The following is a 21,589-nucleotide window of genomic DNA, read 5'->3' on the forward strand; positions in this document are numbered from 1 at the left end:
CGCTGGACCAGATCCTGTGAGTGAGGCACATCAACCACATGCCCGACACTAGACTAACAAAGCAATTACTCAACTTGGAGCTCAGAAAGAGATCACCAACGAAACAAAGATAGCATTACAATAACATTCTTGAAATATCCTCATAAAATCCAACATCTTCTCTGAGCCAAGAAAATTCTTGGAAGAGTGTTCAGAAGTTTTCAAGCTTTTTGTGATATGGAAACTAAATAAAAATAGCAGAAGGAATGTATTGCCCACCAAGCATCCGGTAACTTGTGATGGGAGTCAGTAGATCACACAAAGGAGTCCTCACCCACTTCAGGAGTCACAGATCTGAAATGGAAGCAATCTGAGGGACTCTTACACAATCATACTTGATATGAACCCATCTCCCATGTTGTCACTCCCTCCCCAACACCCACTCCACACCCTACCCTCACTGTCGTTGGTCTGTTCAGGGAATGGATCTTACGGAGGCCTACTCGTGAGCTTTGCAATCGGCCAACAATGAAAAAGATCCATTACTCTGAGAATGAACACAGGAGAATGCTCAAAAACATCTCCTTACTAGTTTCAAAAAGGGGTTTCACTGTCAACATCGCAAGTAATCAACCTCCACCTTAAATATACCCAATAATTTGGCCTCCACAGCTGTCTGTAGCAATGAATTCCACAGATTCACCACCCTCTGACTAAAGAAATTCCTCATTTCGGCCCTAAAGGGGTGTCCTCCTATTCTGAGGCAGTACCCTCTGGTTCTAGACTCCCCACTTAGGAAACCTCCTCTCCACATCCACTCTGTCTAGGCCTTTCAATGATAGAGGTTCTCAACCTGAAACATCGACTGTTCATTTTCCCCTTGGCGCCGCCTGATTTGCTGAGTTCCTCCAGCATTTTGTGTGGGCTGATCAAGATTTCCAGCATCTGCAAAATCTCATGTCTCTGGTACTTGCTAGGGAAATAATGCCTAGTCTAACTGACACACAACTTGTGTCTCTCAGTGTGCGATTGATTTGAGGCCCTGTTAATTCTTCTCAAGTTCTCTCTCCACAAGTACATAATGTATATCATCAATTATTGTTACCAGAACAGAAAATCAGATATTTCCTTGAATTTCCCAAAAACCTCTAGGACAGGCTTTTTCCACTGAGGTTGGGTGGAACTACAAACAAAGGTCATGGGTAAAGGATGAAATGTGAAAAGTTTAAGGGGAACATGAGGGAAAATTTTTTTATGCAGAGGGTGCTGAGTGTGTGGAATGAGCTGCCAGGGGAAGTGGTGCATGTGACAGGGGAAGTGGTGCAGGTCAAAGTGAGTAAGCAGTTTAAATGGTTCGGCACAAACTAGAGGGGCCGAAGAGCCTGTTTCAGTGCTGTACTTTTCTATGACTATGATTCTCCTTAAACTTCAATCTCTCACATGTGCACTTTCAACATAAACTTTGTTGAAAATATTACCCTACCTGAAAGAAAGATCCCCTATAAGCAAGTGGAGCTGCTTTCTGTAAACCAATATAGCCATTTGAACTCGAGAGTTGCTGCAAATGCCCTTTCCTCATTCGTATCTTCAGGCAGGAGGCACACTCAATATCTCAAGAACAGCTACTTTCCTTCCACCATCAGATCTCTGACCAGACCATGAACACTGTCTCACAATTGCTGCTCTCTTTTTGCACTATATATATTTTTATATTGTAATTTATAACACAGTTTACACATGGCACTGCACTACTGCCACAAAACAACAAACTTCACGACATATGTCAGTGAAAATAAACCTGACTCCGATGCCGTAAATCTACAACAGCGCACACAAAATGGTGGAAGAACTCAGGAAATTAGGCAGTATCTACGGAGGGGAATGAACAGTTGACATTTTGAGCCAAAACCTTTCTTCATCTGTTACTGATATTTAACATATACAAAATATGTTTATCACAGCATGTCATATTCCAGCATAAGGTTGCATCATATTTAATGTTATAATTTAATATTAAATTAATTAGATTACGTTTTATAATACTGTTAGACACTATGTAATAAAACTAAAATTTAACCATAAAAAGCAAAAAATTACAAATGCTAGTAACCTAAAATAAAGCAGAAAATGCCCTAAATCAAGGGACCCCAACCTGGAGTCCACAGACCCCTGATTAACAGTGGGGTCCATGGCATAAATAGGTTGGCAACCCTGCTCTAAATACTCAACAGGTAAAGCAGCATCTATGGAGAGAGAAGCTGTGGTAACATTTCAGTTTAACAACCTATCTGTTGACATCTTCCTGCCATTTTCCATCTTCATGGCTTCACAAGATATTAGCTCCATCATGGGCTCTAGCCTCTGTAGTATCCAGGACATCTTCAAGGAGCAATGCCTCAAAAAGGCAGCATCCATCATTAAGGACCCCCATCTCCCAGGACATGCCCTCTTCTCAGTGCTACCATTAGGAAGGAGGTACAGAACCCTGAAGGCACACACTCAGTGATTCAGGAAGAGCTTCTTTCCCTCTGCCAGTGGGAAAGAACGCAGTTAACTTAACGATACACACTTACTGTAATTCACACTTTTTACTATTATCTCTTGCAATGTATTGCTGCCACATAGCAATTAATCTCACAGCTGGTAATGTCACAGAGCTGCAGAAACCTCAGAGTTACAAATGCTGAGACCATGTTTCGAGGAGGCACTCACCTGCAACATGCAACTGAGACCGTAAACTAAAGGACGATGCTGTGGGCACGAATGGAAATCAGGGAGGGCCGGCTGCACTGGGCTCATGACGGCAGTGGGAGTAGCAGGACTGGGGGCTGCCAGTGCAGGGTTACTTGGTCCAATAATCACATGAGGCGAATGTGCAGGAACAAGGTTTGAAGAGCTTTCGCTCAACAGTGCAGAAAGCCTTCTGGCACAGAAATAAGCAAGGCGACGGGACAAGTAGGCCGATTGGACAAACTCTTCTGAATACTGAAAGGAAGGGAGAAATCAGTTAGTCAGTGCTAGATCACATTTTGTAAAGACCATAAGACATAGGAGCAGAATTGGGCCACTTGGCCCATTGAGTCGGCTCCAGCATTTCATCATGGCTGATCCATTTCTCTCTCAACGTCATTCTCCTGCCTTCTCCCCATAACTTTTCTTGCCCTGAGAAATCAAGAACCTATCAACCTCCACCAACAGTCTGGCCTCCATGGCTACCCGTGGCGAAGAATTCCACCAGATTCGCCAGCCCATGGATAAAGAAATTCTTTCTTATCTCCATTTTAAATGGACATCACTCTGTTTTGAGACTTGGTCCTCTGGTCCTAGAGACCCCCTCCAAAGGAAGCATCCTCTTCCTATCCACTCTATCTAGGACTTTCAACACTTGGTGGGTTTCAATGAGATCACCCTTCATTCTTCTAAATTCCAGTGAGTGCAGGCCCAGAGCCTGCTCAAATGATAACCCTTTCATTCCTGGGATCATTCTCTTGAATCGCCTCTGAACCCTCTCCAACATCAGCACATCCTTGCTTAAATAAGGGGCACAAACCTATTCACAATACTCCAAGTGAACCCTCACCAGTGCCTTATACAGACTTCACATTAAAACCTTCCTTTTAAAGTTACAGTGGCCAATCTTTCTGCATTATTCTACCTTCTTCCAGGGCCAAATATGGCATTACAGAGCCATAGAGTTGAGTCAGCTCCATCATGGGCACAACATCCCCACCGTCAAAGGCATCTTCAAGTGGCAGTGCCCCAAGAAAGTGGCACCCTCCATTAAGGACCACCAGCAGTTCAGGAGAAGCCCCCTTCTCATTACTATGATGATGAAGGAGATACAGGAGCCTGAAGACCCAACCTCAATGTTTTTAGAAACAGTTTCTTCCCCTCAGCCATCAGATTTCTGAACAGTCCATGAACACTATCTCACTATTCCTCTCTACACTACTTTTGTTGCCACAAAACAAATTTCACAACCTATGTGTCTGTGATAATAAACCTGATTTTGATTCTGAAAAGGCTCTTCAGTCCACACGTGCCGAAGATTAACGATTTTAATGATCAGCTTTATTTGTGACACATACATGAAAACATACAGTGAAATGCATCATTTGTGATGTGCTGCAGGCGTTTTTCCAGGACTAACATAGCATGCCTACATCTTACTCACCGTAACTCGTACACCTTTTTGGAATGCGGGAGGAAACTGGAGTACCCGCAGGAAACACACGCGGGCACGGTGAAAACGCACAGACAGCGGCGGGAACTGAACCCTAATCTTCCAATTGCTGGCACCGTGAAGTGTTAGCTACCATGCCATCCAAGCCGACCAAAATGTTCGGTCAACGTAATCTAGGAGTCTCAGTTCAGAGGGAACAACTTCAGAATACAAGGACATCCCTTTAAAATGGAGATGAGGAGGAATTTCTTTAACCAGAGGGTGGTAAATCTGTGGAATTCATTGCAATGGACGGCTGTGGGGGCCAAATCATTGGATATATTTAAGGTGGCGGTTGATGGGTTCCTGAATAGTACGGGCACCAAAGGTTACGGGGAGAAGGCAGAAGACTGGGTTTGAGAGGGATAATATATCAGACATGATGGGATGGCAGAGCAGGCACAATGCCTAATGCTGCTCCTGTGTCATATGGTCTTCCTGCAAGAGGACTACAAACTTGTTGTGTTTGGAGGCTTGCGTACCTCAGTGACCCGGAGAACTATGGTGGCTAGAGCCAGATCATCATGCTTTGGCCCTTGTCTGGGTTACCCATGCCAAACAGGTCAAATGGCAGAGGTCATACTAAGGGTGTTCCACCAGTCCTCCAGATTCAAGTGTTTAGCTCAGATCTAACAACCCTGAATGGTTAAACAAAATTGTTATGGAAACAGCAATGAAGAATTCTTCTACATCTGAGAGCAATGGCATTCCTGAGTGTCTACCCAGGCCTTGTATGAATGACAGTAGTGACAACCGAGAGGAAGCTATTGATACGATGAAGGAAGCCTGAACACCACCAGAGATGGAGGACCTTCACTGCTGCCCTAAACGCCAGCGGCATAATGGGCTGTAAAATAATTGTCTTCTGGTTTTATAATCTTAATCCAATTTCCTACCAGTTAGCCCATAGCTCTTTAAACTCCTGTCATCAATACACCTGAATGTATACTTCTTAAATGCATCTAATGCTCTGGCCTCAATCATTTGGTCTAGCTATTGCCTCTATATATCTACATCTGCTGTGTAAAAATTAAACTTAACACTGCCATATTGCTGTATATCAAGCAGAAAATTTGCTTCAATTCTACTCCCAAGGGCTACTTGAACTGAAGACACAAGAGAGTGTAGATGTTGGAATGTAGAGTGACAAATTATCCTAATCAGAGTTCAATGGAGCTTTGTAAATAAACTGGTGCCAAGAACACCAGCATTATTCATTCTGCTTCCTTACCAAAGGAATAGGTTCATCAAGGGAATCCTTGTTTACCTGCAGCATAAGAGGCAACAGCAGCTTAAGAAGCTCATCGTCTGCTGGTTTGACTTTCTCCAACACCTCCAGGATCCAGGTCAAGTATTCATGTCTTTCCAACATACCATCCTGCAACAAAACAGGGCTGCAAATTAAAATGGGCTCACCTTTGATCAGTTGTGGTCATTTTTCAAGCAAGCAACTTAAGATCCCAACAATTCAATAAACGTCCTTCACAGAATATTTGCACTCGTAGCAGCAGTGAGAATAGGGATGGAAGATGGCCAGCTTTCTCTCGTGATGCAAGCACAAGGGGAAAGAGAGTAAATAATACTGTAGAAATTATGACAATTATCAAAATTAAACCTTGCATAAAAGTGACATTTATCAAGATTAGCTTTAGCTGTCAAATGTACGTCAGAACATTCACTGAAATGGGTCATCTGTATCCAAGGACATGCTGGGGGCAGCCTGGTGCCAACAACTAACTAACATTAACCCTTATGTCTTTGGAATGTGGGAGGAAACTGGAGCCCTCGGAGAGTGCCTTTATTTATTAGTTATTTACTGGCATACAGCACAGAATAAACCCTTCTAGCCCTTCAAACCCTGCTGCCCCGTAACCCCCAACTTAATCCTAGCCTAATCATGGGGCAATATACAATGGCCAATTAACCTACTAACTGGTACACCTTTGGAATGTTGGGGGGGGGGAACTGGAGGACCCAGAGGAGACCCAAGCAGTAACAGGGAGAACATACAAACTCCTTACAGGCAATGGCAGGAATTGAACCCAGGTCACTGGAACTGTAAAACACTGCGCCAACTGCTATGCTACTGTGCCACTCCAACTTTAACAATGTTAGTTATCCATAAGGTGCTAAAATTACACAGGTCTTAAAGTAAAATGCTATCCATCCAAAGGACTAATCAGGTTTGTCTTTTTGTAGATGCTGCCTGACCTGTTGCATATTTCCGGCATTCTGTTTATTTCAGATTTACAGCTGCAGCAGTATTTTGCTTCAATTCTACTCTAAGGGCTATATGAACTGATGGGACCAGATAGTGTAGATGCTGGAATTTGGAGACACAAATAATGTACTGGAAAAGTCCAGCAGGTCAAGCAGCATATGTGGGCATGGAGGTGGGCCAAGGAAATGTCAGCATTTCAGGTTGAATCTCTGCATCAGAACTATTTGAATAGATGCTTTTCCTATGGAGTGTTTGCTCTTGCAACATGGGCCATTCAGCAGCGAGATTACCTGACCCAAGTTACCAAAGAAAAATCACAGAACGGTGGCAGAATAGGAAATACAACAACTACTTCACACTCAATGATATCAGCTCCAAGGAAATTATAGTGAACTTCAGGAATGTGAAGTTGGCAGAAAACACATTGAGGGATTCAGCAGTGGAAAGGGTGACTAGCTTCATGCTCCATGGTGTCAGCCTCTCAAAGGATGCAACTTGGGCCCAACACATTGAAGTAGTCATGAAGAAGGTACACTGGTGGCTCTACTTCATTAGTTGCAGGAGACTTAATATGTCATCAAAGATTCTCGTAAATTTCTATAGGTACATGAGGAGACCATTCTGACTAGTTGCATCTCAGCTTGATGTGCATTGTCCAGTGCACACGATCAACAGAAACTGCAGAGTGTTGTAGAAAACTTCAGCTCCATCACATACACAAGCCTCAAGAAGGCAGCATTGATCATCAAGGACAGTCACCATCTGAGACACGCCTTCTTCTCATTATCATCCTGGAGGGTGCACAGAAGCCTGAAGACCCACATTCAGTGTGTCAGAAACAGCTTCTTCCCCCCCGCCATCAGATTTCCTGAATGAACACTCGTTATTCCATTTTTTGCACTATTTATTTTGTAATATTATGTGAATGGCGTTATTATTTAGAAGATACGTCTGGGGACCGGCACGCAAGTGCCACTACAAAGAAGGCACAGCAATGCCTTTACTTTCTTAGAAAGTTTGCGCAGGTTCAGCACGTCTACTAAAACTTCAAAAAACTTCTATAGATGCACAGTGGAGATTATCCTGACTGGCTGCATCATGGCCTGGAATGGAAACACCAATGCCCATGAAAGGAAAATCCTATAAAAGTAGTTAATACACTCAGCTCAACACACAAAAAGCCCTCCCCACAATTGAGCCCTAACACAAGGAAGTGGTATCAAGGACCCTACCATCTAAACTATGCTCTTTTCTCACTGTTGCCATCATAAAGGAGGTACAGGGACGTTAGATCCCATCCACCAAGTTCAGGTACAGTTATTATCTTTCAACCAGCATACTCCTGAACCAGAATGAATAACTTAATTCACCTCAACTCTGAGCTGACTCCACAACCAATTGACTCACTTTCAAGTTCTCAACAACTCATATTCTCAGCATTATTTACTAATTTATTATTTCTGCGTGGATTGAGTTCAAGAGCCGAGAGGTAATGTTACAGCTATATAGGACCCTGGTCAGACCCCAGTTGGAGTACTGTGCTCAGTTCTGGTTGCCTCACTACAAGAAGGATGTGGAAACTATAGAAAGGGTGCAAGGATGTTGCCTAGATTGAGGAGCACGGCTTATGAGAATAGGTTGACTGTACTCAACCATTTCTCCTGGAGCGACTGAGGACGAGAGGTGACCTGATAGAGGTGTATAAGATGATGAGAGGCATTGATCATGTGGATAGTCAGAGGCTATTTGAAATGGCCAACACTAGAGGGCACTGTTTTAAGGTGCTTGGAAGTAGGTACAGAGGAGATGTCAGGAGTACAGAGATGTGAGAGCTAAGTTTTTATTTTACACAGAGAGTGGTGAGTGTGTGGAATGGGCTGCCAGTGGCGGTGGTGGAGGCGGATGCAATAGGATCTTATTAGATCCTCTGAATGGGCAATGAACCAACACATGAACACTACCTCCTTACTTTTTGCACTATATTTTTCCCCACCCCTTATGGGTGGTGTGATTGTATATTTTTCCTTCAATCTCAGGTCCTCTACAAGAGGCCTGGGAGCTTGAGGGTTTGGCGCAGTATCCTTGCTGTTCCTCGTAGCACACTCTTCTGGACCGAGATCTCAGGCGTTGTTCCTGGGATTTGTTGGAGCCACTCTCCCAGTCCAGGTGTCACAGCTCCAAGTGCTTCCATCAACACCAGGATTACTCTGGCTTTAACTTTCCACATCCTTTCTTATCTGCTCTTTCAAGCCCTGGTATTTCTCCAGCTTCTCATATTCTTTCTTCCTGATGTTGCTGTCATTCGGGATTGCCATTTCTATTACTATGGCTTTCTTCTGTTCCTTCTCCAGTATTACTATGTCTGGTTGGTTGGCCAGTACCTACTTAACAGTCTGTATTTGGAAGTCACACGGGTTTTTAGCTCAGTCATTCTCCACTATGTTCTTGGCTGTTTCCCATTTGGACTTAGGAATATCCAATCCACAAAGCACAAATGTTCCTGCACACAATTCCTGTAGCTTAGTTGTGCCGTTCAGTGTTTGCCGTCCCTGTCTGCATCTTGCACCCTACTACTATAAGCTGGATCGTATCAATGGATTTCTTGCACAGTCTGCATCTTAGGTTTTATCTGGTGTGACCCCTGCTTCTACTGTTCTTGTGCTCAGGTTCTGTTCATGTGCAGCAATGAGCAGTGTCTCTGTGCTGTCCCTCAGCCCTGCCTTTTCCAGCCATTGGTAGGACTTTCTTATCTCAGCCACCTCTGATATCTGGTGATGGTACATCCCGTGCACTGGCTTGTCCTGCCATGGCCTCTGGTCCTCTGGCTCTGCTTCACCCACTTCCATTTCCATATCCCCTGCCTGCACTCTGAGGTATTCTCCTAGCAGGTTGCCCTTAGGGGGCATCTTCCTCACATACTTGTGCACGTTTCACATTTCTTGCAGGACTGTGGCCTTGACTATTCCAAGTCTCTGTCCTCCTTCATTCCGTGGGTGTACTGTTGCTCAATGTTGAACTTTGGATGGAATCATGGATGTATTGTTAGTAGTTCCAGGTCTTGATGTCAGCAGCTTCCAGTTCATTCATTGGCCAGCAGACTATTGTGGCTGGGTATCTGATGACTGGTAGGTGAATTTGTTGATGGTTCCTATCTTGTTCTTCCCATTCAGCTGGCTTCTTAGGACCTGCCTCATTCTTTTGAGGTACTTGTATGTTGCAACCTTCCTTGTCCTCATCATGGCTTCCATGCACGTGCAGGATCCTCAGGTATTTGTAGCTGTCCTGTACATTTGATATGTGGTCTTCAGGTAACTCGGCTCTTTCAGTCCTTTCTCTACCATCAAGCCGCACATACAGTGACACTATAAAGTTTGTGAACCCTATAGAATTTTCTCTATATCTGCATAAATATGACCTAAAATGTGATCAGATCTTCAGGTAAATCTTAAAACTAGATACAGAGAACTCAGTTAAATAAATAATTCAAAACCATTACACTTGTTCATTTATTTATTGAGAAAAATGATCCTATACTACATGTATTTGTTGAAAAATGTATGAGAACCTTTGCTTTCAACAACTGGTGTGACCTCCTTGTACAGCAATAACTTCAACCAAATATTTCTGGTAACTCGAGTGAATCTGCAGATGCTGGAAATAAATAAATAAAAACACAAATGCTGCAGAATTCAGCAGGCCAGACAGCATCTATGGGAGGAGGTAGTGACAACGTTTCGGGCCGAAACCCTTCATCTGGAGTGAAATAACATGGGATGGTCGAGGGGGGGGGTGGGGGGAGGGATGAAGTTGGGTTTCGGCACTACGTCGTCACTACCTCCTCCCATAGATGCTGTCTGGCCTACTGAGTTCTGCCAGCATTGGGTGTTTTTATTTCTGGCAACTATTGATCACATTGGCTAGGAGGAATTTTAGGCCATTCCTCCTTACAAAACTGCTTCAATTCTGAGATGTTGCTGAACTGCTTCAACTCTGGGATGTTGGTGGACTGCTTGTTTCAGGTCTTTCTACATTTCTATAAGATTAAAGTCAGGACTTTGTCTCGTCACAACAAACCACGAACTTTCTTTTTTTAAAAGCCATTCTGTTGTTGATTTACTCTCGTTGCATGATTCAACTTCTATTAAGCTTCAAGTGACAGACTGCTACCCTAACATTCTCCTATAAAATGTCTTGATACAATGTTGAATTCATTGTTCCCTCAACAATTGTAAGCTGTCCAGGCCCCGAGGCAGCAAAGCAGCCCCAAATTATGATGCTCCTTCCACCGTACTTCACAGCTGGGATGTGGTTTTGGTGTTGTTGTGCAGTGCCCTTTTCCCTCTAAATACAGCAATGTGTATTATAAGTTCAACTTCTGTCTCATCTGTCCACAGGGCATTGTCCCAGAAGAGTTGTAGAGCATCCAGATGTTTTTTTTTTGCGAACTTGAGAAGTACAGCAATGTTTTTGTTTGGAGAGCACTGGTTTCTACTGTGGTGATCTTCCATGAACCCCATTCTTGTTCAGTCTTTTTCTTAAAATGGACACATGAACAGAGACTTTAGCAAGTTCTAGAGATCGCTGCACATCTTTTGCTGTACCCTTGGGTTCTTTTTCACTTCCTTCAGCATTACACATTGTGCTCTCTGCAGGGAGAGTATTCCTGGGGAGAGTAGCAATAGTACTGAGTTTCCTCCATTTGTAGACAATTTCTCTTACTATGGACTGATGAACAGTCAGGTCTTTAGAAATGCTTGCGTAGCCTTTTCCAGCTAGATGCATCTCTACAATTCCTCTTCTAAGGTCCTCTGAAAGTTGTTTCTTAAGAAAAGCAAGCTAGGGCAGGACACATCTACAACCCACACCTCCAATCTCATCTCATTGACTGGAATACCTGACTCCAAATAGCTTTTGTAGAAGGCATTACCCTAGAGGTTCACATAATTTTTCCAACAAATACATGTAATATTGGATATTTTTTCTCAATAAATAAATGAACAAGAATAATGCTTTTTGGTGTTATTTATGTAATCAGGTTCTCTTTACCTAGTTTTAGGGCTTACATGAAGATCTGATTACATTTTAGGTCACATTAAATAGAGAAAATTCTACAGGGTTCACAAATTTTCTAGCACCACTGTAGATATGTTGTTGTTGAGTGCTGCCGAGTCTTCATTGTCTCATGGTGACCATATGGATAGTGTAGTTGGCCATAGGGCTTTTGTGGCGAGATACGGACCTAGCTGGATTCAAACTCAGGACCATCTGCCTCGAAGTCCAGTGCTGATGCCACTACGCCACCAGCTGGTCCATATAAACATATATTTCTTACTGTCATTTATAGTTTTGCTATGTATTGCACTGTGCTGCTGATACAACACATTTCACATCATATGTCAGGAATAGCAAACCTGATACTGGGGAGTCAATGCACCTTTCCAGCCATTCTCCATACCCATAGCATGGAGCTTTGGATGTGGATGGAGCTGACAAGAGTATTGAAAGTTCATCATTATTTTCCTTAAGAGTGAGGCAGTTTCTGGGATGCAAAACCTACAAAGAAACTGGAATGATTAAGAGCAAGATGTGAAGCCAGACTTTAAGGCAAATATACCTGATTGCGCAAATTCTGTCATGTTAATAGTCCCATCCACATTACCCCACAAATAGACTGTCAGACTTCAGTCCATAATTAGAGTTGAAATGCATGCATTCTGTTGGAATAGCACAATTTAATACCAACAGTAATTTTGTGCACATCAAAATGTCTATCAGTGAATATAACTGGATTTAAGCAGAAAGTATTCAGTAAGCCAGGCATCAAATAGAGGAAGAAAGGGTTAATGCTTCAGGCTGACAGCCCCTCAGAGGAATAAAACTTTCAAAACTCCAGGGAACCAGTGACCATTCCTTGGGCTTTTTAAACATGTAGACGTTCTGCATGGCTCATCATGCAAAGGGGTTGTCCGTTAATTCCCTGATTTTCACTTCACAAAGCAAGAATATTATTGACGAAACCTCTAAAGCAGAATTAGGCCACGTTTAATGCTGGCATGGTCACATTGTGTCTTCGGTTGACTCATAGCCAAGGGTTGCATAGAGGGGTGGATGGATTGAAAAAGGTTTTTTTCTCCCTGTTTGTTGGCTCAGAGGCAAATTTAAAAATTTTACTTATTCAAGTGAGAACAATGAGGGATTGTGGTTGTAATCCAGGAACCTTTAAAATCTATGGAAATTGAATCTATACCTGCATAATATTACAAACCAACCCATTTCAATACTCAATGTAAAACAGACAAGTTTCTGAAGCAGACAGAATGGAGACTATAGATGCTGGAGATCTGGAAACTACACACACACACACAAAAACACTGGAGAAACTCAGCAGGTCAGGCAGCATCTATAGATCGAGTGGAGGTAGAGAGGATGTTTCCTATGGTGGGGGAGTCTAGAAGCAGAGGGTACAGCCTCAGAATAGAGGGATGTCAATTTAGAACTGAAATAAGGAGGGATTTATTTAGCCAGGGACTTATGAATCTGTGGAATTCATTGCCTCAGACAGCTGTGGAGGCAATGTCATTGGGTATATTTAAAGTGGAGGTTGATAAGTTCTTGTTTAGTAAGGTGTGAAAGGTTACAGGGAGAATGGGGTTGGGAGGGATAATCAGCTATGATGGAGCAGACTCAATGGGCCGATTGGCTTACTTCTGCTCCTATATCTTACGGTCTTACCTATGGAGGGCAACAAACAATTATAGTTTCTGGTCAGGACACTTCATCAGTTTCTTATGCAAACTTTGATGCACGTGCCACTAACATCCTGAAGCTCAACATAAATACAAAAATAAAATCAATATTACTTTCAAATTCCACTGGGCTTATTTTATATCATCAATGTTTGTGTTTAAGAAGGTCAGATGGTGCAGGACAAGATGTAAAAATAGAGTATTTTACAACACGCATCATTGAAGGAACCATATGTAATGCAGGAAAGTGAGAACCAATGAAAGAGCTGAGGGCTTTTCCTTGAGAATAGAGCTTGCAATTCAGAATCTATCCAATGAATCACTCCACCACCATCACAACAACTCCACAAAGTACTGTTCAAACAAATATATCTTGGCAAAAGTAAACCCAACCGAAAAAGAGAAACAGATTGGGCGTTAATAATAATTCTTTGTTAACGGATCAGTTCTGAAAAGGGGAAGTGAAGCCAACACTCCTCCGTTAAGCCCCATTTACTTGACAGCTGTGAATTTCCAATGACATCCCCTTTTACGCTGCAGAATCTGCTCTCATGTGACAAGGGCTCCTGCTGAAATTTAATCTACACCATTCACATTGCCGGGAAAAATTCCCCAGCACTAGTGAGGGAAAAAAAAAACCTGCATAAAAAGCCAAAAGTGTAACTTCGATTTTTGGCACCATTGGTGGAGGGAGACAGTTTTTGGCAACAGGCACTCTGTGACAGCAGAAAGGTAACAGTGTGATCATTTTTCATTGCCATTCAAAGGGTAATACACCATCTCTGAGCCCTAAACTTCAAGGTCCAAGTCTCATCTCAAAACTTGAGTACAAAATATTATAGGAGCACATTAATGCTGTAACCTAAGGAGACTCCATAAGTCTTTGAGGGATAGTAGGAGAATCAGGCCATTCGACCTATCGAGTCTACTCCAGCATTCCATCATGGCTGATTTATTATCCCTCTCAACCCCATTCTCCTGCCTTTACCCCATAACCCTTGATGCTCTTTCTAATCAAGAACCTATCAATCCCCACTTTAAATATATCCAATGACTTGCCCTCCAGAGCCATCGGAACCTGTGCCAGGGGCACTGGCATAGAGATGGGATTTTAAACAAGGACTGCACGGGCAGTCTTTGAAATCTAAGGAAGGAGAACGATGCATTGTCTTCCCGATGAATGGAATTAAAATGCAGATAGAAAGCGAAGTATAGTATCTGGAACTGCTCCCACCATTTCTCCGGGAGTCGCTACGCAGTAAAGATCCTGCCCACTGCGCTAACTAGATGGACAAAATCAATACTACAAGTGGGGAACATGGCTCTGGCCACCATGAAGAAACGGACTTTCCCCGAGGTAGACCCAGGATAGGAGTAGTCAGCTGTAGGATCACTTAAATTCCCTGCATACACTCAGTGGCTACTTTATAAAGTGCCTCATGTACCTAAAAAAATGGCTTCTGACTGCATGTCTCTGATCTTCTGCTGATGTAGTCCATCCACTTCAAGGTTCAATGTGTTGTATGTTCAGAGATGCTCTTCTGCATATCACTATTGCAACACATGGTTATTTGAGTTACTGTCACCTTCCTGTCAACTTGAACCAGTCTGGCCATTCTCCTCTGACCTCCATCACTAACAAGGCGTTTTCACCTACAGAATTGCCACTCACCGGATGTTTTGTTTCATTTTTCACGCCATTCTCTCCAAACTCTAGAAAATATTGTGTGTCACAATCCCAGAAGATTAGCAGTTTCTGAAATACTCAAACCACCCGATCTGACACCAACAATCATTCCACACTCAAAGTCACTTAGATCACATTTCCCCCCCTAGTCTGATGTTTGGTCTGAACAACAACTGAACCTCCTGACCATGAATGCATGCTTTTATGCATTGAGTTGCTTCCATATGATTGGCTGATTTACAGTGGCATCTGAGAGTGTATTCCTCTGCCTGTATATACACAATGAGAATGTGGATTCATGGCTGAAGATCCTCACCACTACGTTTAGGGCTTTAGTGGGGATATTTGGAAAGTACGTGCTTTGACCTCAGTGATGGTCCTGCCAACATTGTCATTGTCAAAAAGTTGCTGAATTTCATGTGCTCTCACCGTCCACCATCTGTTCTTTCAATCATGGGCAGCTCTGCAGGACCTTTCTCTTCTAGAGCCTACAAAATTCCAGGGAACTGAGGTCCTTGTGATTCATCAGTTCCTCAGTCATTCTCAAATCAGTCCTGGTTCCTCTTGGTTGAGAAGCTACAAGTCTTCTCATAGCTGTCAGTGGTGGTACACCTCAGGACAGAACGTGTGCTAATGATACCTTGTAGCTCGAGTGTACCAAAGTATGACAGTCGTTTCTGAGGTACTTTATGGGGTCTTTAGCAGCTTGGACTTTGCTTCTATTTCAGACTTCCAATAATTTCCCCCACTTCTCTATTTTTCCATTCCCCATTCTGATTCACCTCTCACCCCAACTTTTCCTCTCACCTGTCCATCACCCTCTGGTTCCTCTCCTCCTTCCTCGAGTGGGCCACTGTCTTCTCCTATCTGATTCTTCCTTCTTCAGCCCTTTACCTTTTCTGCTTATCCCTTCCCCACTTCCCCTCACCTGATTTCACTTAACACCTGCCAACTTGTACTCATTCCCCTCCTCCACTCCCCCACACCTTCTTATTCTGGCTCCTGTCCTTTCCTTTCCTGTCCTGATGAAGGGTCTTGGCCTGAAACGTTGAATATTTATTTCTCTCCATAGGTGCAGCCCTGACCTGTTGAGTACCTCCAGCATTTTGTGAGTATCCATATACTATGTCCACTCAGACCTTCCAGGTTTGGGGCACACCCGCTGATGACCATAAGAAGGAGATAAAAGAGACTGCAGTGGCTGGGATCTGGAGCAAAATCTAGGCGCATGAACCAACTCAGCAGGCTGGACAGCATTTGTGGAGCAAAGAGATGGTTGAAGTTTGGGATCGAGACTCTGCATCATGACTGAGAGGGTACAGGGAGATGGGTAGCACAAAGAACAGGAGGGGTTATGCAGGGGCAGGCAGATAATTAGTGGAACAAAGTGAGGAGGGAGATGATGAGCAGATGAAGGCAAAGTCCTTAGGAGTTTGTGGAGATACTGCATGACTCTAAAACTTTGACAAATTTCTATAGATGTGTAGTGCAGAGTATATTAACTGACTGCATCACAGGCCGGTGTGGAAACACCAATGCCCTTGAATGAAAAATCCTACAAAAAGTAACGTTTACAATCCAGTGCATCATGGGTAAAGCCCTCCCCAGCACTGAACATATCTATAAGGAAAACAGTATCTATCATCAGGAACCCCCACCACCCAGGACATCTCTCTTCTTGCTACTACCATCAGGAAGAAGGTACAAGAGCCTCAAGAGTCACACCATCAGGTTCAGGAACAGTTATTACCCCTCAACCATCAGGCTCTTGAATCAAAGTGAATAACTTCACTCAATTTCACTTGCCTCACCATTGAAATGTTTTCACAATCAATGGATTCACTTATAAGGACTCTTCGTCTCACGTTCTCAATATTTATTGCTTATTTATTATCATTTCCTCTTTCTGTATTTGCACAGTTTATTGTCTTTCACACGCTGGTTGAACATCCTAACAGGGTGATGTTTCATTGATTTTATTATGATTACTGCTCTATAGATTTATTGAGAATGTCCACAAGAAAATGAACCTCAGGGTTCCATATGGTGACGCATAGGTACTTCAATAATAAATAAATTTACTTTGAACTTAATTTTTGAGAGATAGAAGGTAGATGACTGTGATGTGCTTATGCTCCTTATAGTCAACTGTTCACCTCTTCCACAGCGGAAATTGCTGACAACAGACCAGTTCAGGCTTAATGAAGCGAATGCAGAGTTCCCCGTCCAGTTTGTCTTGCCAGTAAAAGATGCCCCCAGCACCTTGCATATTAAACTGGCCATCTCCTGCCCATCAGATCGCCAGGATAATGATGCCACGGTACTTGCACATCCCAAAAGGTAGCATTTAAGTCCATCGGTGTTGGGATGATCCACAAGGCTCCCAAAATTATGGCTTTCCATATTGTGAGAGTTATCCATGCGTGGATTCCTTTAGTATGAAATAGTTATTTCAAACCAGTTTATCATACAGGTTTTCCATCATCTGCAATATCACATTAAATACGACCCGCAGCCAAGGTTTGTAAGGGTTGCATTAAGTCAGCAGCAGACATTTTGAATGAACCCCAGTCTATTTTCCGGAACAAAACTTCCATCACCGAGTCTCCTCAGCAAAACAGGGGCATCATTGCAAGATGATTGGAGGGAAGTATATGGTAGGATATTATAGAGAGAGCAGACTGTGTGTGTGTGGACAGCCTTGACAGAACCATTACGGGCATTCAAGAGACACTTAGATAGGCACATGGATGATGGAAAAATGGAGGGCTATGTGGGAAGCATTAAGTTGGTTTTAGAGCAGGTTAAAAGGCTGAAGGGCCTGTACTGTGCATAATGTTATACATTCTATGATTCTGCTTCTGTTCCTGTGGACGCAGCCTGACTGCTGAGTACTGCCATCCGTTCTTATTTTGTTTTAGGCTTCCAGCATCCCCACTTTTTGTTTTGAACATTCATCGTGGAGCAGACATACGGCCTTTCCGTCTCCAGCCGACTCAAGCGATCTACAAAGCTTTGCACCCAGAAGTTCAGAGGAGAGAATCAACTCAGACTCCAGAGATTACAGGGGAACACAGAAAATAAATTAGCACCTCACAATATGCAAGAATTTAATTAGGATATTCATAAGGTTAAGTCCCAGGTGACCAAAGAAAATTTCCATTACTCAAGCCTAATTTTAATAGCAGATACACATTTAATCTTAAAACTATCCTTAACAATCTTAATACATCTATCATACAAAATTTTGAATCATAGAACAGTTAATATTTTTTAAAAAGGGGAAGGAAGATAAATGAAGTGAACGGGCAACATGGTAGAGTAGCGGTTAGTATAATGCTATTACAGCATCCGCAACCCAGGTTCATTTCGCTCCGCTGACTGCTAGGAGTTTGTACGCTCTCCCTGAGGCAGCGTGGGTTTCCTCCAGGGGCTCCAGTTTCCTCCCACATTCCAAAGACACAGAGGTTAGTAGGTTAATTGGTCACATGGGTGTAACTGAGCACCACAGGCTCATTGGGCCAGAAGGCCCTGTTACTGTGCTGCATCCCTAAATAATAACAATATCAAACCAAGGGGTGACAAAGCCAGTTGGTTTAACTTCAGTGGTGAGCAAGTTATTGGAAGAAAGCGCAAGAGGAAGTACAAATTTTCAATTAGAAATGTCCAGACTAACGACGGACAGTCAGAAAAGATTTGAAAGAAGAACGCGTCTGATCAAGTCAAGTCGCTTTTTATTGTCGTTTCAACCATAACTGCTGGTACAGCACACAGTAAAAACGAGACGTTTTTCAAGACCATGGTGCTACATGAACAATACAAAAACTACACTGAACTACATAAACCAACACAAAAACTACACTAGACTACAGACCTACCCATAAAGAACACAGAACAGTGTAGGCATTACAATAAATAATAAACAAGACAATAGGCACAGCAGAGGTCAGTAGATTGGTAGTTCGATGGCTTGGGGGAAAACCTGTTACATAAATAGAATGGCGGCATCTGGGATTCCACCCATTTCTGTACTCCCGCCGAGTATTTCATTGCCACAGATGTAGTCAATTTAATGTCCACTGGAGAGCAGAATGGACGGGAGAGCCGGCCAGCGTGGGCTTGCTTTTTTCCTGGCACAGACTCCTGCCCGCTCGCCTCGCTTCCGTTTCCTCACACACCGCTTATGCTGTCCCCACCTCCGGCCACCGGCATGAGGCGACTCAAAGGACTGCAGGCCTGATTCCCTCAGCAAGTGGGCACTGGAGATCAGAATGGACGGGAGGGCCAGCCGGCCAGGGCTTACTGTTTCCGGCCACGGACTCCTGCCTGCTCGCCTCGCTTCCGATGAGATTGAAGTTGTTAAAGGACTAACAAGGATCATCGTTGTGTTTCATGTAACCTATGTGGACTGTAACGAGACTTTTGACACAAGGTAGGATCAAAGAAAATGTCTCAAATATTAAAAAAGTGGATGAATGCACTCAGCCTTCTTCCCTCTAGTTCTGGAGAACCAAGAACCCAAAGTGTAGGTTTAAGGAGAGAGGAGAAAGATTTAATGGGAACTTAGAAACATAGAAATCTACAGCATATTACAGGCCTTTCAGCCCACAATGTTGTGCCGACCATGTAACCTACTCCAGAAACTGCCTCGAATTTCACTACCAAACAGCTCTATTTTTCAAAGCTCCATATACCTATCTAAGAGTCTCTTAAAAAAACTTGAGAAGCAACTTTTTTTTTCTTTTAACACATACAAAGTATAGTATACATGTGCAATGAAATGTCAGAGAAACTGGTTGAGGCAGGTACACCAACAACATGTAAAAGGCTGTTGGAGAGATACATGGATTGGAAGGGCTTAGGGCAGGAGTTCCCAAAATGTTTCATGCCATGGACCATGGACCAATACCATTAAGCAAGGGATCTGTAGACATTTTAGTTGGCATGGACCAGTTTCCATGCTGTCGGGAAGACACAAAGACACAGCTAACAGACCCACTGCTTCACAGCTCCATCAACTCCACCACAATCCCGATCTCCCAACTTCATATGCTCTCATTGGGACCATGTGGATTGTCTCTGGGAGCTTTGGTTTCCTCCCACATTCCGAGACCGGTGGGTGATTAGTCAACTGGCTAATGCAAGTTGCACCAAGCCTGGAGATGAACAATAGATTCTGGGGACGGTGGGGGTAGAGGTTGGAATTAAAGAGAATGAGTGAAAAGTAAGTGGACGAGTGAACATCGGTGCTTGCGATTGGTAAGGTCCGAGGGCCCTGCATCCGTTTTGTGGCTCTACAGGCCATGGTGTTTTGGATCCTAAACCGGCTCATTGGCAGGTGGCAGAGGGTATGATTGACAAGACTTTCCATCGTGATGCTGCCCGATGGGGGTTTTGGGTGGTTAAAGATTGTGAACACAATTAAACAGTTACACAGATTTCCTGTGAAGAGACATTCTGCACTAAAAGCTGCAGTAATAAGACCATTAGACATAGGAGCAGAATTAGACCATTCAACCCCATTGAGTCTGCCCTACCATTCCATCATGTCTGACTTACTATCCCACTCAACCCCATTCTCCTAACTTCTCCCCATAATCTCTGATGTCCTGACTATTCAAGAAACCTATCGACCTCTGCTTTAAATATTCCCAATGACTTGACCTCCGGAGCCATCCGTGGCAACAAATTCCACAGATTCACCACTTCTGATGACACAAATTCCTCCCCATCTCTGTTTTTAAGGGACATCCTTGTATTCTGAGGCTGTGTCCTCCAATGCTAGACTCCCCCACTGTAGGATACCAAGGGTTCCAGCTGCCAGGGACACCTACTGTTCATTACTGACACCCTTTCAGGGCAACGCTTCCTTGACACAGGTGCTCAAGTGAGTGTGCTGCCAGCGTTGCCAACTGATGGAAGACAAAGCGCGATGAAACCTTGCTGGAGGTCGCCAATGGCAGCAGGATCCAGACTTACGAGACCTGACGGGTGACAGTCTGCTTCAGTAGGCGACGTTACACGTGAGACTTTGCCCTATCTAAAGTGCCAAGACCTCTGCTCAGTTCAGATCTCCCGTGTGCCCAATTAGTTCATCTTAAGAACTTTCAGCTTGTGGATGTCAAGGACTTTGGGTCGTTACGCAGTAATTTCCCCACAACGACTCTGTCAAGTGCATGCACCACCTCATATGAGTGTTCTGGACTGCTGGGTGAATTCCCAAACCACACCAAGCCCACATTCTCCACTACAGTCACAAAACATGGCCCTCATTTCCACAGCTGGCATTCCAGTCCATGCCCATGAGGGCAGATTGACCCTGAAGGCTGAGTTGGCCAACGTGGAAAGACATGGCATTGTATACAGGTCAAATAGCCCCTGTATAGTGTGCTTAAAGGCACTGCCCCGAATCACATACTTGACTGGTCAGCAGACACGACCAGGGCACAAGCGTTTTCCAAGGTGACCCTCCTGGCTCACGTGCTCCTCAACACACCCATAGCCATTACCACTGATGCTTCAGACTATGCTGTGGGTGCTGCGCGCAAACAGTTGGTCGGAGGTGTGTGGCAGTCGTTCACCTTATTCAGCCAGCCATACCGTCCCCCTGAAAGGAGGTATAGCATGTTTGATCGTGAGCTCCTCAGCTTCTATCTGGCGGTCAGCCAATTTTGTTTTCTTCTGTAACCCCCTGGGTCGCCTCAGGCTCGCTCAGCTCGTTCACAGTGATTAAT

At 43.7% G+C, this 21,589-nt stretch overlaps 1 protein-coding gene across 1 annotated transcript in view; it reads right to left on the reverse strand.

The window, feature by feature from the left end:
- LOC132406765 (mediator of RNA polymerase II transcription subunit 12-like protein) overlaps nt 1-21,589 on the reverse strand; it is a 689,991-nt gene that overhangs the window by 554,775 nt on the left and 113,627 nt on the right. The window contains exons 7-8 of the mRNA XM_059992729.1: nt 5,469-5,579; nt 2,692-2,964 (exon numbers count right to left, since the gene is read on the reverse strand). Coding sequence (XP_059848712.1) covers nt 2,692-2,964; nt 5,469-5,579 — 384 coding nt within the window. The remainder of the gene's footprint in view (nt 1-2,691; nt 2,965-5,468; nt 5,580-21,589) is intronic.

Source organism: Hypanus sabinus, chromosome 2 (genome assembly GCF_030144855.1).
Source record: "Hypanus sabinus isolate sHypSab1 chromosome 2, sHypSab1.hap1, whole genome shotgun sequence".
NCBI lineage: Eukaryota > Metazoa > Chordata > Chondrichthyes > Myliobatiformes > Dasyatidae > Hypanus > Hypanus sabinus.